Raw genomic sequence first — 15145 nt, 5'->3', positions numbered from 1 at the left:
GACTGTAGGCATTAAAGATATTGACTGAGGACTGTCCTCGGGAGTGGGATATTTGATATGGAGCACCGCATCAATGATTGATGTAGACATGTTTTCTGTGTTTCAGTACAAGGTGTAGGAAGGAGGGATACATACCATTGGTCCAATCACCTGTCCCTGAAAAACTTGACCACACATGTCATTGGGTTATTGACATTTGTCTGGGAAACAACACCTCATAAAGGATATTGTTGTAAAGTCGGAAAACCTGTAATCAACCAATAAGCTTATTCAATGCAATGAGCATGACCACTTTCTGATGTGCTTGACCTATTTCTGATGGACTTGAACACTTTCTGATGTGCTCGACCACTTTCTGATGAACTTGACCACTTTCTGATGTGCTTGACCTATTTCTGATGAACTTGAACACTTTCTGATGTGCTTGACCACTTTCTGATGAACTTGAACACTTTCTGATGTGCTTGACCTATTTCTGATGAACTTGAACACTTTCTGATGTGCTTGACCTATTTCTGATGAACTTGACCACTTTCTGATGTGCTTGACCTCTTTCTGATGTGCTTGACCACTTTCTGATAGACTTGACCATTTTCTGATGTGCTTGACCTATTTCTGATGTGCCTGAGCTATTTCTGATGTGCTTGGCCTATTTCTGATGTGCTTGAACTATTTCTGATGTGCTTGAACTATTTCTGATGTGCTTGAACTATTTCTGATGTGCTTGACCACTTTCTGATGTGCTGGACTACTTTCTGATGTGCTTGACCACTTTCTGATGACCTTTACCACTTATTTATAAGCATGGCCACTGTCCAATAAACTTGACTAGTGTCTGATAAGATTGACCACCACCTGATCAGATTTTTTTGACACAGTTCTTGCGCATGTTTGTGGTCTAAACTGATGGGAACATAGTTAATGTAGGAAAAAGCTACTTCTCTTGATGAAACAAAATGATGTGAAATCAACTTTGCCAAGCATAATGAGCAAAACGCTGACAATGTATATGAGCAGATTTTGATAAAATGCAACTGAACCATTTTTTATGACGAAAGGATGTAACACCACACAGAACATCAAGATCAAGAACAATTCATGAGAACACTTGTTTAAAGACTTTGTATGTGTTTAAGCTAGATGCTGCAGTAATAAATACAGGCATATACCTCTGGGCAAAGGTCAAACATCACGCAACTATATTTAATTTACAGAGTTTCTGATCAGACATAGGTGAGTATACATACACCGAAGGGCAAAGTAAAGCTACTGCACTCACTTCTGTAGATTAACTTTGTATATATCGATAAGTACCCAAACTGTCAAGGTCACATCCATACACAGATGAGTATCTAAAATGTCAAGGTCACATCAATACACAGATGAGTATCCAAAGGGCTCTAACTTCTACAGAATAATTTTCTATATATAGATGAGTACCCAAAATGTCAAAATATGTGGTCAAAAATATTTTACGAGATTTACACACAGTAGTAAGGTCAAGAGGTCAAATGTCAAGCTTTTGTAATAGTTTCATATGTCAAAGGTTAAGGTCGTATATAACATGATGGTGAACCTTTAATGAGTTTTCAATGTTCTCTTTGTATGTGTATGTTGATTATGTGTTGTAATTTAAATTTGCATTATAAAGAAACCTCAAACGTTTTAGATAAAAACAGAAATTTCATTTCTCTTTCTGAGAGAACTTTGTATTCCAGACAACATCTGATATTTATTAGTATATAATTACATAATGTCAAAACTCCGATAACACAGAAGATTGATGGAGTCTGTACATCATCTAATGATGTTGCTAGCACATTATCAGTTCCATGGATTCACTACTTCCTGACATAATAAGACGTTACCTGGTACTGTATTTATCTTGTAATAAGTCTAAGGGCAAATAAGCCTAGGGGCAAAAAAGCCTAGGGGCAAACACGGCACCTCAAAGTTAGTGTGTGTGCTTATTACTATCAATAAGCCTAGGGGCAAACACAGAAACTCAAAGTTAGGGTGTGTATTTATTACTATCAATCAGCCTAGGGGCAAACACAGAAACTCAAAGTTAGGATATATGCTTATTTCTGTCAATCAGCCTAGGGGCAATCACAGACACTGAAAGTTAGGGTGTGTATTTATTACTATTATTAAGCATAGGGGCAAACACAGACACTCAAAGTTAGGGTGTATGCTTATTACTCTCAATAAGCCTAGGGGCAAACACAGACACTCAAAGTTAGGGTGTATGCTTATTACTCTCAATAAGCCTAGGGGCAAACACAGACACTCAAAGTTAGGGTGTGTATTTATAACTATCATTAAGCCTAGGGGCAAACACAGACACTCAAAGTTAGGGTGTGTGCTTATTACTCTCAATAAGCCTAGGGGCAAACACAGACACTCAAAGTTAGGGTGTATGCTTATTACTCTCAATAAGCCTAGGGGCAAACACAGAAACTCAAAGTTAGAGTGTGTATTTATTACTATCATTAAGCCTAGGGGCAAACACAGACACTCAAAGTTAGGGTGTGTTTTTATTACTATCAATAAGCCTAGGGGCAAACACAGAAACTCAAAGTTAGGGTGTATGCTTATTTCTATCAACAAGCCTAGGGGCAAACACAGGCACTCAAAGTTAGGGTGTATGCTTATTTCTATCAATCAGCCTAGGGACAAACACAGGCACTCAAAGTTAGGGTGTATGCTTATTTCTATCAATCAGCCTAGGGACAAACACAGACACTCAAAGTTAGGGTGTGTGCTTATTTCTATCAATCAGCCTAGGGGCAAACACATAAACTCAAAGTTAGGGTGTGTGCTTATTACTCTCAATAAGCCTAGGGGCAAACACAGAAACTCAAAGTTAGGGTGTGTGCTTATTAATGGAAGATGAAAAAGAAGCTGTTTGTAACTCTACTTGAAAGTTAAAGATGTGGGTGAGCTTATTACCAGGCATGGGCTTATTGCTTGATAAGTGCAGTACTATATGTATGAATGTATTACAGCTGGGAGTTCTACTTTCATAAATTCATGTGTTTATTTTGGAAGAAAGAAACTTTGAAATTAATAAAACAGGACTTTTATGCATTTGATGTAGATTTTATTGAAAACTTACTTATAAGAACATTCATGTCTAAGATTGCTATTTAATGTTGGTCAAAGTTTTATAGAAAGTGTATTTATGTAGAACATTTATAAACATCAAATGGTATTAACCTAGGTAAACCTTGCACAGGAAAGCTAATTCTCCAAGGGCTCTACACCACATAATACTGACAATGGAGGACAAACAAGTCAGTTTCATTCATGTAAAAAAATCAATGTTAAAAGCAGAGACAGTCACCAAAGTGTATTGATCTGCTTGTGTATAGAGTACAAAGGTAAATTGGAAATCTATTATTTATCTTAAACTATAGGTAGGTAGGTATACAGTACACCTACCTGATATATACCAAGCCAGGTAAGGCTTAGTGGGAAACTCCTGGTATATATTACCGCATTGTACCTAATGTATACATGTACTACAGGCAATAATCCATGACTCCTGACTATAACCCAACACCCTTGTCTATAACCCATCACCCATGACTGTAACCCATCACTCATGACTGTAACCCATCACCCTTGACTATAACCCATCACTCATGACTGTAACCCATCATTCATGACTGTAACCCATCACTCATGACTGTAACCCATCACTCTTGACTGTAACCCATCACCCATGACTGTAACCCATCACTCTTGACTGTAACCCATCACTCTTGACTGTAACCCATCACTCATGACTATAACCCATCACTCAACCCATCACTCATGACTGTAACCCATCACTCATGACTGTAACCCATCACTCATGACTGTAACCCATCACTCATGACTGTAACCCATCACACTTGACTGTAACCCATCACTCATGACTGTAACCCATCACTCTTGACTATAACCCATCACACTTGACTGTAACCCATCACTCTTGACTGTAACCCATCACTCTTGACTGTAACCCATCACTCTTGACTGTACCCATCACCCTTGTCTATAACCCATCACTCTTGACTGTAACCCATCACTCTTGACTGTACCCATCACCCTTGTCTATAACCCATCACTCTTGACTGTAACCCATCACTCTTGACTGTACCCATCACCCTTGTCTATAACCCATCACTCTTGACTGTAACCCATCACTCTTGACTGTACCCATCACCCTTGTCTATAACCCATCACTCTTGACTATAACCCATCACTCTTGACAGTACCCATCACCCTTGACTATAACCCATCACACTTGACTACAACCCATCACTCATGACTGTTACCTATCACCCATGACTATAACCCATCACTATTGACTAAAACCCATTACTCTTGACTGTAACCCATCACTTATGACTGTAACCGATGACTCTTGACTATAACCCATCACCCTTGTCTATAACCCATCACCCATGACTGTAACCCATCACACTTGACTGTAACCCATCACCCTTGACTATAACCCATCACACTTGACTACAACCCATCACTCATGACTGTTACCTATCACCCATGACTATAACCCATCACTATTGACTGTAACCCATCACTCTTGACTGTAACCCATCACTTATGACTGTAACCCATGACTCTTGACTGTAACCCATCACCCTTGTCTATAACCCATCACCCATGACTGTAACCTATCACTCTTGACTGTAACCCATCACTCTTGACTGTAACCCATCACTCTTGACTGTAACCCATCACTCTTGACTGTAACCCATCACTTTTGACTGTTACCAATCACCCTTGACTGTACCCATCACACTTGACTATAACCCATCACACTTGTCTATAACCCATCACCCATGACTATAACCCATCACTCTTGACTATAACCCATCACTCTTGACTGTAACCCATCACTCTTGACTGTAACCCATCACTCTTGACTGTAACCCATCACTCTTGTCTGTAACCCATCACTCTTGACTGTAACCCATCACTCTTGTCTGTAACCCAACACCTTTGACTGTAACCCATCACTCTTGACTGTAACCCATCACTCTTGACTGTACCCATCACACTTGACTGTAACCCATCACACTTGTCTATAACCCATCACTCTTGACTGTAACCCATCACTCTTGACTGTAACCCATCACTCTTGACTGTAACCCATCACTATTCACCGTAACCCATCACCCATGACTGTAACCCATCACTTTTGACTGTTACCAATCACCCTTGACTGTACCCATCACCCTTGACTATAACCCATCACACTTGTCTATAACCCATCACCCATGACTATAACCCATCACTCTTGACTATAACCCATCACTCTTGACTGTAACCCATCACTCTTGACTGTAACCCATCACTCTTGACTGTAACCCATCACTCTTGTCTGTAACCCATCACTCTTGACTGTAACCCATCACTCTTGTCTGTAACCCAACACCTTTGACTGTAACCCATCACTCTTGATTGTAACCCATCACTCTTGACTGTACCCATCACACTTGACTGTAACCCATCACACTTGTCTATAACCCATCACTCTTGACTGTAACCCATCACTCATGACTGTACCCATCACACTTGACTGTAACCCATCACACTTGTCTATAACCCATCACTCTTGACTGTAACCCATCACTCTTGACTGTAACCCATCACTCTTGACCGTACCCATCACTCTTGACTGTAACCCATCACTATTGACTGTAACCCATCACTGTAAGCCATCACCCTTGACTATAACCCATAACTCCTTACTGTAATCATTTACCCCGGACTGTAACCCATCACTCTTGACTGTAACCCATCACTCTTGACCGTACCCATCACTCTTGACTGTAACCCATCACTATTGACTGTAACCCATCACTGTAAGCCATCACCCTTGACTATAACCCATAACTCCTTACTGTAACCATTTACCCCGGACTGTAACCCATTACCCCTTTCAATTATATTAAACTACTCACACTATCTGTATCACCATCCCTTTTGTCAACCTATCCCTGTTGTTAACCCCTCCCTCTACAGATAACCCTTTTGTTAACCCCTCCCTCTACAGAAAACTCTTTCGTTAACCCGTCCCTCAATAGAAAACTGTTTTGTTAGCCCCTCCCTCTACAGATTACCCTTTCGTTAAGCTGTCCCTCTATAGAAAACTGTTTTGTTAGCCCCTCCCTCTACAGATTACCCTTTCGTTAAGCTGTCCCTCTATAGATAACTGTTTTGTTAGCCCCTCCCTCTACAGATTACCCTTTCGTGAACCCATCCCTCTAAAGATAACAATTTTGTTCACCCCTCCTACAGATAACCCTTTTGTTAACCCCTGCGTCTACTGATAACCCTTTTGTTAACCCCTCCGTCTACTGATAACCCTTTTGTCAACAATCCTCTACAGATAATTCTTTTGCCTCATTGTATATTTTTTTCACTCCGAACAACACATCTTTTCTATCTTGTATGAATTTCCTTTTTATTTTGTTATCAACCTATCAAATTTCTATAAACTAATCTAACTTCCTAAAACCTGTGTACCAAGTCATATCAAATCACCCACTGCTGCTTATTCTTAGTTCTTTCTCCTTCTGTTTCTCACTTTCACTTCTGAAGAAACCAAAAAAAAAAATTGTGAGAAGTGAACAAAATTTAAGATACATCTGGTTTTCAAAAGAATATTTTACAATGTATTCACTTGTGAAAAAAGGATAAAAGATGATATTTTTAATTTGAAAATTTTCTGTTTTAAAACTATTTTTAAAACAAAATACAAGAGACCCCATAGGCTTGTATCACTCACCTGTTTACTTCATCTGTATATGTTGTTACAATTATCTGTTAATTCAACTACTTTCACTACCCCGAAATTTTCATGTACATTTTATACCAAGTTTTAATATTCTATCACATAACTTTATAACATCCATTACACAAAAATTGTTAATACACACAAGTAATATGACCTAGACAAGCTTGATTGGCTGAAGGTTTCCATTGTGACATCATAGCTTCATGATGTCATATACATTGTGATGTCATAAAAGAAAGAAATATTGGGTGGGAATATAGCTGGAATTATATTTGTTTCGTTCTAATTAAATGCTGTTTTTACAAATGTTTATAAAAGTATCAAATTTATGTAACAAAAGATATCTCACATTCATTTCCATTTCATGAGATTTATGAAACCAATCATGATTTTTTCATTTTACCTTATCAGAGACTCTGTAAAATTGGAAAATTCTCAGGCTAGTAACATGGATCTATATGAATGGAAACTGGTGTAAACTCCCTCAGTTGATGTCTTGGTAAATACACAATAAACACTGAAGGACTATATCTACTTGGTACAACTGCACATTTGTAATTCACCAAATTGAATCTGTTCGAGTTCCAGTTATTGTTTCTTTAATGATGCATGTCTTCGTCCACTTAATATTCTTGTGCTTTCTGCAAGGCCACGTGTATGTGTGGTACCGATACAAAAAAACAAATACTGAAAACATGATGCTGCTATCCCAGGTCTGTAAAATTAGTGCATATACACTTATATCTACAGCAGAGATGTGATTCAGGATACAAACCAAAGGAGAAAATTTAAGTGAAAATGTGGGAATATACCCAACTTGTTTCAGAAAAATTCATTTGTTCATCAAATTTCATAAAAATAGCAATAAAGAGGAAAAAATGATACTAAATGGGGAAAAAATTAATCACTTTTACAGGTGAGAATGTACCATCATAGAACTTTCAACGGTAGCGTATAGTCCTTCAGGGTCTCAAGTTCATAGGATGGCTGACATCAGATATTATCAAAACCATTCAACACTGGTAGCTGAAAGGAAAGACTTCAGAGGACTGTACATGGATGGTTGTATATCTAATGTTCATGAAAATTACTGAATTTATTCATCAATAAGCCCATGCCTGTAATAAGCCCACCTAAATTTTATTGAAGTTTCAGTAGTAATGTTATATCATTGTCCTATAATAAGCCCAGCCAAATTTATTGAAGTTTCAGTAGTAATGTTATATCATTGTCCTATAATAAGCCCAGCCAAATTTATTAAAGTTTCAGTAGTAATGCTAGATCATTGTCCTATAATAAGCCCAGCCAAATTTATTAAAGTTTCAGTAGTAATGCTAGATCATTGTCCTGAAATAAGCCCACCCAAATTTATTGAAGTTTCAGTAGTAATGCTAGATCATTGTCCTATAATAAGCCCAGCCAAATTTATTGAAGTTTCAGTAGTAATGTTATATCATTGTCCTATAATAAGCCTGACTTTTGACATTGAGTCAGAGTTTGTGTGTTAATGCCCTATATGTATTACAGGATACATACAGTAGTGAAATCTTACTTTGTCTAGGAAATTTGAAATTGGAATTCGATCAATAAGTGATGTTCTTTTTTGACTTCAAGCATGTGACTGTGTCATGACTATAAAATACATGTGTAATGCCTAACAACAAGGCATTAAAACTTCATACACACATATTTCATAAATTAACAAGGCATTCCAACCGATACAAATTCTGTCACAGTTCAACCATGACAGATGTGTGATAAAAGATAGTCAGAAATATCATCTTTCTTAGAATTTGAGATAAACACATCTATTCACAAACTTGTTTACATGTAACCATTAAGTATTTCAAGTGATATGCCAAGATCTTATAGCAATTTTCTCAAAATTGACCAAAAAATATATTTTTATAATAAAACTTAAAATATCACTCAAAAGAATTTGGAATGTATACAATGTACAAAAAATTTTTACTTAAATTTTTTTTTTAACACAGGAAGTTCAAATGATCTTCTTTACCAAATTGAGATGTTTATTCTAAATATTGTAATATACAACAGCAAGCCATGGAATGAATGTGGAACTACTGAACCGGCTTGATACGGAGTTTATGTAATCACTTAAACCATACCCTATTGTACTTTCATACGCGTGCCTGCTAAGCTATTTCACACGACATATTCTATGAAAGTCCGCTAAACACAAATTCTATTTTGCAGCATTCCTATTTTCAGAGACCTTGCATAATGAAATCTTGGCAATACTCTGCTAAAGATGTTGGGTTGAAGTTTCCACAATGTCATCTAATTACATGTCAATTTTAGAAACAAAAATAGACTTACACTTTGTAACCAACAGAGCCTAGTGTAAAACTTTAAAATTCAAATATGTTGACAACACCAATACCGCTGAGAAGGTAACACCTTAGCTTGGCTTTCAATAGCAGATATTTATATAATTAGGGGTAATACTTAAGTATGCTATTTATTTTAGACCTTGGTCTGTATAATTTTGATTTGTATATTGCTCATTTCAAATGAGTTTCAATGTAGATCTACATTTGTATGTGTTTAATACCTCATAAAGACATTCATACAAAACTATGTATGTGCCCTCCTGACTTCATTACAAAAAGTGCCAGGAACTTTGTGGTGAAAATGGACAATAAACACCACCTTTGTAAGGGATTATTAGGGGGAATGACTGAACACTCAACAGGACCTGCCCAATGATGTTGTTTACCTAAGACACTGAGCAGTAGACCTAGGCTTTCTGAGATAACAGAAGAATTTCCAAATTAAATTTGATGAGACAGACGACAGCCATTGCACCATCACACATGCTCACAGGCATTTTGTCAATCTTTTTGTCTTGAAACATGGCATTTCTAAAGCTCTCACAGTACATTTAAATAGCAGGATGATGCACTCCTTGATATAAACTTTCTTCTTTTAATTTGATTTTCCCATTAAATGAATTGTATGTACCATCTGTTGAAGAGCTTCTTATTTCCAAGATTTACTGGAGAGCTTTCTCGAGAATTCAGAGATCTACTTTCTCTGTATACATTTCAGGGAAAGTAAGTATATTACGTCCTTTGTAAGTCACAGACATTGTAAAAACAATAAAAAGTAAAGAAAAAGACAGATGTTTAAATTCTGCGTTTTTCATGCATTTTATTTGTTGATGAGGACAAACATCATCCAAGACTGGTGTACATAAGTACAGTAAAGCAGATAGCTAGCTCGGGCGTGTACACCTTACTGTAACCCAGTATCAAATATCACAACACGCTTCAGTACATTTTGTAGTACAGCACAGATAAACAACATACTGTCAGATCTTCCTTTCATTCTGTCTGGCAATCCACACTCCCTGGCAATCATGTATGGTATACTCTCTTTCTCCCGTCTTTAACAGTCTAACATGTTCTAGGTTAAAACAATTATTCTATCAAATGTCTATCTGATGTGCCCTCTGACCTTGCATTGGTAATTAAGGTCAATTAAAGTTAAGTAGACATATGGATGGATAGACTGATTCAAGATAGGAATCAACCAATCACAAGGCCCGTTACAAATGCATCAACAAATCACTAGGCTAGTAACATACAAAAATAATCTCCATATGGTACAGTTTGGACCCTGTGTATTGTGGGTAGGTACCAGGTATTAATCAAACAGGGCACTCTCTTAACAAGAAACACTGAACATATTGCCTTGCTGCACAAATGTCATTAGCACAGTTCATATATTCAGTACTTTAAGGTACTGTGCACATAATTAAAAAAGTTTGTATTGTTTCATTAATTAAAAAGATTATTAAAACAGAAAAACAGAAACAGTTCATGTTAGCAATAACAATTGACAAATCTTCTGAAAAAACGAATCTCATCCGTAACAACATCAACAACACAACAAATTATCACAATTAGGATTAATAACATTCTGAAGCACTACGTTAACAGGATCAATTGAGTGGACAGCATCGTTGCGAAAGTTGTGCGTACACCTAAAAATTCTGAACCCTTCTTACTCATCACTCACATGTACTATCCTTAATATCTAACTGCTTTACTGTACAATAATAATATTCAGTCTTTAACAAACAAGAGAGATAACTCTATAAAGTCCGAGACAAGTTACAAAACACAAGAGGCAACTGTCTAGCTTTCAACGAGTTATTGTACATGTCATGTCCGATCAGGTCAAGAAATGGTAACTGGCAAATTCAGGAGCCCGACTCACAACACCCCCCACATACATAGCAGGTGATCGGTCAAGCTAAAAGGTTACAATTTTTTTCATTTTTTTTTTTTTATATATTTTTATATATATACATTTTTTTTCTATTTTTTTGTCCTTGACTTATTCCTCAAATGAGAAAAAAATTCAAGATTTTTTTTGTAACGTTTTTTGGTTGTTGAAGCCCATTTTTAAAACTTTTTTTTATACATTTTTTATCACATATACACAAATAACACATTCTGGACATACACTTATAATACACAAAATCAGCATATACACTTACCAGCATATATACTCGCATAACAAATTCCAACAAAAAAAAAAACACAAAAATTTCAATTTTGTATACAAAACAAATAATGTACACAAATTTCTTCACTCATAATTCCATCCGGTAATACACAACATGTGTGTATGTAAGTATCAGTATCGACTATCATAACCCTATAATAAAAAATTAAACCAGGGGATAGTTTCTTAGTAGTTTCAACTCCACAACTTGCAAATTCGGTGTACTGACGAGACGCTATTACTGAGGCATGTCTCTATTCTCATAACTTGTTAAACGTTTCGACTTTTACGTCTCGCTCACAAACAAATTTGTCAACTCCTTGTATCACAGATCATTGTTTTTATCAACTTTGGGTACCACACTGGTTTATACTAAAGTATAGTTGCCCTTGCAGTGGGTACCTTTCAGTTCAAACATTTGGGAGGGGAATAGGAAAATGGGGCTAAATATACAACTATTTACAATTGATGAAGTGACAGAACCTTTTCTTGCATTCAAAAAAAAAAAAAAAAAAGTTAAAGTTTTAAAATAATTAAAATCTCGAATGGCTAACATTCTATAATTGCACTCTGTGACCTCACATTCCATTTCTAGAAATCTTCCCAGCTCCCCAGTAAGATAAACCAGGCAAAAGCAACCAGCTGCTGGATTTATGATGAACATGAACAAAAACATATTGATACATGCTTGTATATTGGTTCACACATTGCTTTGATCACAAAATGTGAACCACGCAAATATCAATTTTTGTGAAAATCAAACAGTTATGCCTACCCTTTTCAGAAGAAAACAAATTGAATGATGCATTTTTTTTTCAATGGAATATAACTTTTGGGGGAATTTCACAAAATTTGATAAATTACAATGATTTAATACTTGTGAACAAATGTATAGCTGTCATGGATAGTGGAATATGAGTCAGACATTTGAAGATTTTTCCAATAGGTAAAACCAGGATCCAACTCTAGTCAACACCCTTCAAAGTACATGGCTACCATATTTAAGGTACTGCTTTGCAGCGCATAACATAGCTAGCTGTAATATTACCCCATAGGGTGCCCCCTTCAATTGTACTGCTCTGAAATACCTGTGAACACCCATATTGGTGCCCCAATCTCTTCAGTCATTGATGCAGCATTAGGGAGAACCATCAACTATGCAGTGCCCATATTAATTAATGCCAAGAGGCTACACAAGGGGAAACTCACCTAATTAGCACTGATGATAGTCAAGATTATCCCAAGTGGTGTCCTTTCAGTAATGTAGTGGGAGGCCTTAGAGGGGTGGCTTATATATGAGGGGACTGCGACGTATGCTACAGCATCAAATGCCCTGCATGCTATATAGTCTACGAGATATTGCAAGAAAATTCAACTTTACACCCAAATCTGCTACATTATATTCCAAGCACTAATTAAACCCTTCAGATACTTACAGGACAAGGGTGATTGACAAATCTTTTAAGTCCTTTTTATACACATGTATGTGTGAATGACATTGCAATATTCAAAGCAGGTAAAATTTTACATTGTTTCACCACTGTTATTTAAATACTTGTTTTAAACTCATGCTACGTTTTAAACTATGCATTATACATATTTTTTTGGTTTTTTGTAAAAATATATCTACATTGGCAATTGAATCATACACACCAAGACCATGTTTGTATTCTATTTAACTGTACATTATATTACAAACAAAACCAAGTGGCATCCTTCATATCAGCCATGATAGAGATTGAACACTGGTGATATTGATCTCTGTACTACTGACTATTACAGTAAATGGTCAATTTAGTCTCGCATTAATCATTATTTGGTTAGATATTTTCCTGATTTTTTCTTTTTATATATAAACATAAATTTTCTGCTACTGATGATGATAAAATACGCTAATATCTGAACTCCTCTGATAGATGTGAGATAACAATGTCTATATAGAATGTATCAAGAATGTTGTTAATTACCATTCTTTAATCACTGTCTGGAGAACTTGGAGCATAGCTAGACACAGACCCATCCAAGTCGTGTTTCCTAGTAGATTTGCTTACAGCCAAGCTACATTTCACCCTGAGAAACTCGTACTGTTGTTTATATAAATCCCTCTCCCTTGTCAAGTTTGACAGCTGCCTCTGAAGTTGTTTCAATTCTTTTTCAAGAGAGCGGTTAGTGACTTCTAAGTCCTGTCTCTGCTGCATGCGTTTAGAACGGCAATTTTGAGCATAACCACGATTTTTCAGCGTTCTTCTTTTCTGTTTTAATTTCACAACATCATCCTTTGGTAGCCCCTGAAGTCGACGGTTCAGCTCTCTCACAGGCAAAGTAACCAGTTCTTCATCGTCCATTTTCTTCTTGCTATTACTGCTTCTGCTACGTTTGAGGGTCGGGACCTTAGTTGTGAGGTTGGCCTGGGCCGGAGGAGAACTAGGGAGAGATTCCTTGCCAGCCTCGGCCCCAGATACCAAGTATTTGGTGAAATTGTTCACGAACTCCGGGCTGCTTGAAATCAATACATCAACTGCCTCGGAGACCCCCTCCATGCTTGCCGAGTTGAAAGATACACTCTGGGTGAGCCACCCAATGTCATCGTACAGGTTTTTGGACTCCGTGGGACTAGGAGGAACGCTGCTACAACTACTGTTGCTGAAACAACTTGGGGACTGGGGCACACTACATATGGAGGGTGCGGTCGAGCCGGCCTCCGATGCCGTGACCGGGGATTTCGCTCCGCCATTGCAACAATCACTGAAGTCGAGCCGGTCAAGTGTTTCCTGTTTAATTACTGCCGAACGTTCGACAAACTGGTCCAAGTCAAAGTCATTTATACAATCATTCACCATGAGCGGGTCGGCCTCCATTTTGTGTGTCAGCTGGCAGGTTTAGGTGCTCCTCGTGTTGACTAGCTCGCCAACAAACTAGGTCAGCTGTCGACCGGTCTACGTGGTACACAACCCAACTGCGGAGGGTTTTACTGCGACAAGTCCACTCCTCACTCAAGATTTTCACAGATTTATACGTCCATGGAATTATTTCGTCCAAAATCAATGTCTTATGGTGATGATTGCTACAACGATTTTGGTTTCCTGGTAAAAATCGCCGGTGGCCAAGGGCACAACCACCATACGACTTTACACGGCTTACCAGATGGGGAGACAGGCCAACAACGAGCCGACAGGGGAATCCCGGTTGGTTATATACCCCCTGTGACGTAGAACACAGGCAAAATAAATTGCTGCAGCAATTGACCAATCGTTGCAGAGAGTTTGTTCTATTTTTAGATCCTTGCGTATTCTCCTCGTCATATGGAACGAGTCTTAGTCTTTCAAGCGTTTGCATTGGAAGCAGCACATACCGTATTGTGACGGGCTTTTGAACGATCCGCTAGTCTTTAAATATCAATGGGTTGTGCAATACTTAACCTGTACAAACATGTTCGAACGAAATGAAGAAAAAAACGAGATTCTGAGGGATGGTTAGAATTGTTACTGTTCGGAATTTAAAAGATTTGAAAAAATACAAAACGTGTACGAACTGTCATTTTGTTCTATTTAACTGTCTTTCGATCTTTTTTGTGAAAGTAACTTGCTAAGATCCAATATAGATCCTCAAGTCTTAGATTACATAGCGCGAACTTAAACAGATATGTAGACTATAAATTCGCGAGTATGGACTGTATATCTAATTTAAAGCTGAGAAATAATATGTAATGTCTAATGTCATGAACTGGTCCTAACATATGTGATTTCCCTCAAAGAACATGTATTATTAGCAAAACAAAAGCTCTTGCAGACAAAT

At 37.3% G+C, this 15145-nt stretch overlaps 1 protein-coding gene across 1 annotated transcript; it reads right to left on the bottom strand.

Moving 5' to 3' along the window:
• Positions 1-9962: 9962 nt before the first annotated feature.
• Positions 9963-14511, bottom strand: LOC132560016 (transcription factor MafB-like). Its single transcript, XM_060224675.1, has one exon. The coding sequence runs from the start codon at positions 14206-14208 to the stop codon at positions 13324-13326; it is 885 nt and encodes a 294-aa protein (XP_060080658.1). The 5' UTR covers positions 14209-14511; the 3' UTR covers positions 9963-13323.
• Positions 14512-15145: the final 634 nt, after the last annotated feature.

This window comes from Ylistrum balloti, unplaced genomic scaffold (genome assembly GCF_031769215.1).
Source record: "Ylistrum balloti isolate Yb309-2 unplaced genomic scaffold, AGI_CSIRO_Ybal_v1 Utg371002, whole genome shotgun sequence".
In the NCBI taxonomy this organism is placed as follows: domain Eukaryota; kingdom Metazoa; phylum Mollusca; class Bivalvia; order Pectinida; family Pectinidae; genus Ylistrum; species Ylistrum balloti.
The sequence above is the reverse complement of the archived record's forward strand: the minus strand, read 5'-3'. Positions and strand labels throughout refer to the sequence as shown.

Bases quoted from the DNA above. Each gene is read 5' to 3' on its own strand.
- LOC132560016 (XM_060224675.1), bottom strand. From the start codon at position 14,208: ATGGAGGCCGACCCGCTCATGGTGAATGATTGTATAAATGACTTTGAC.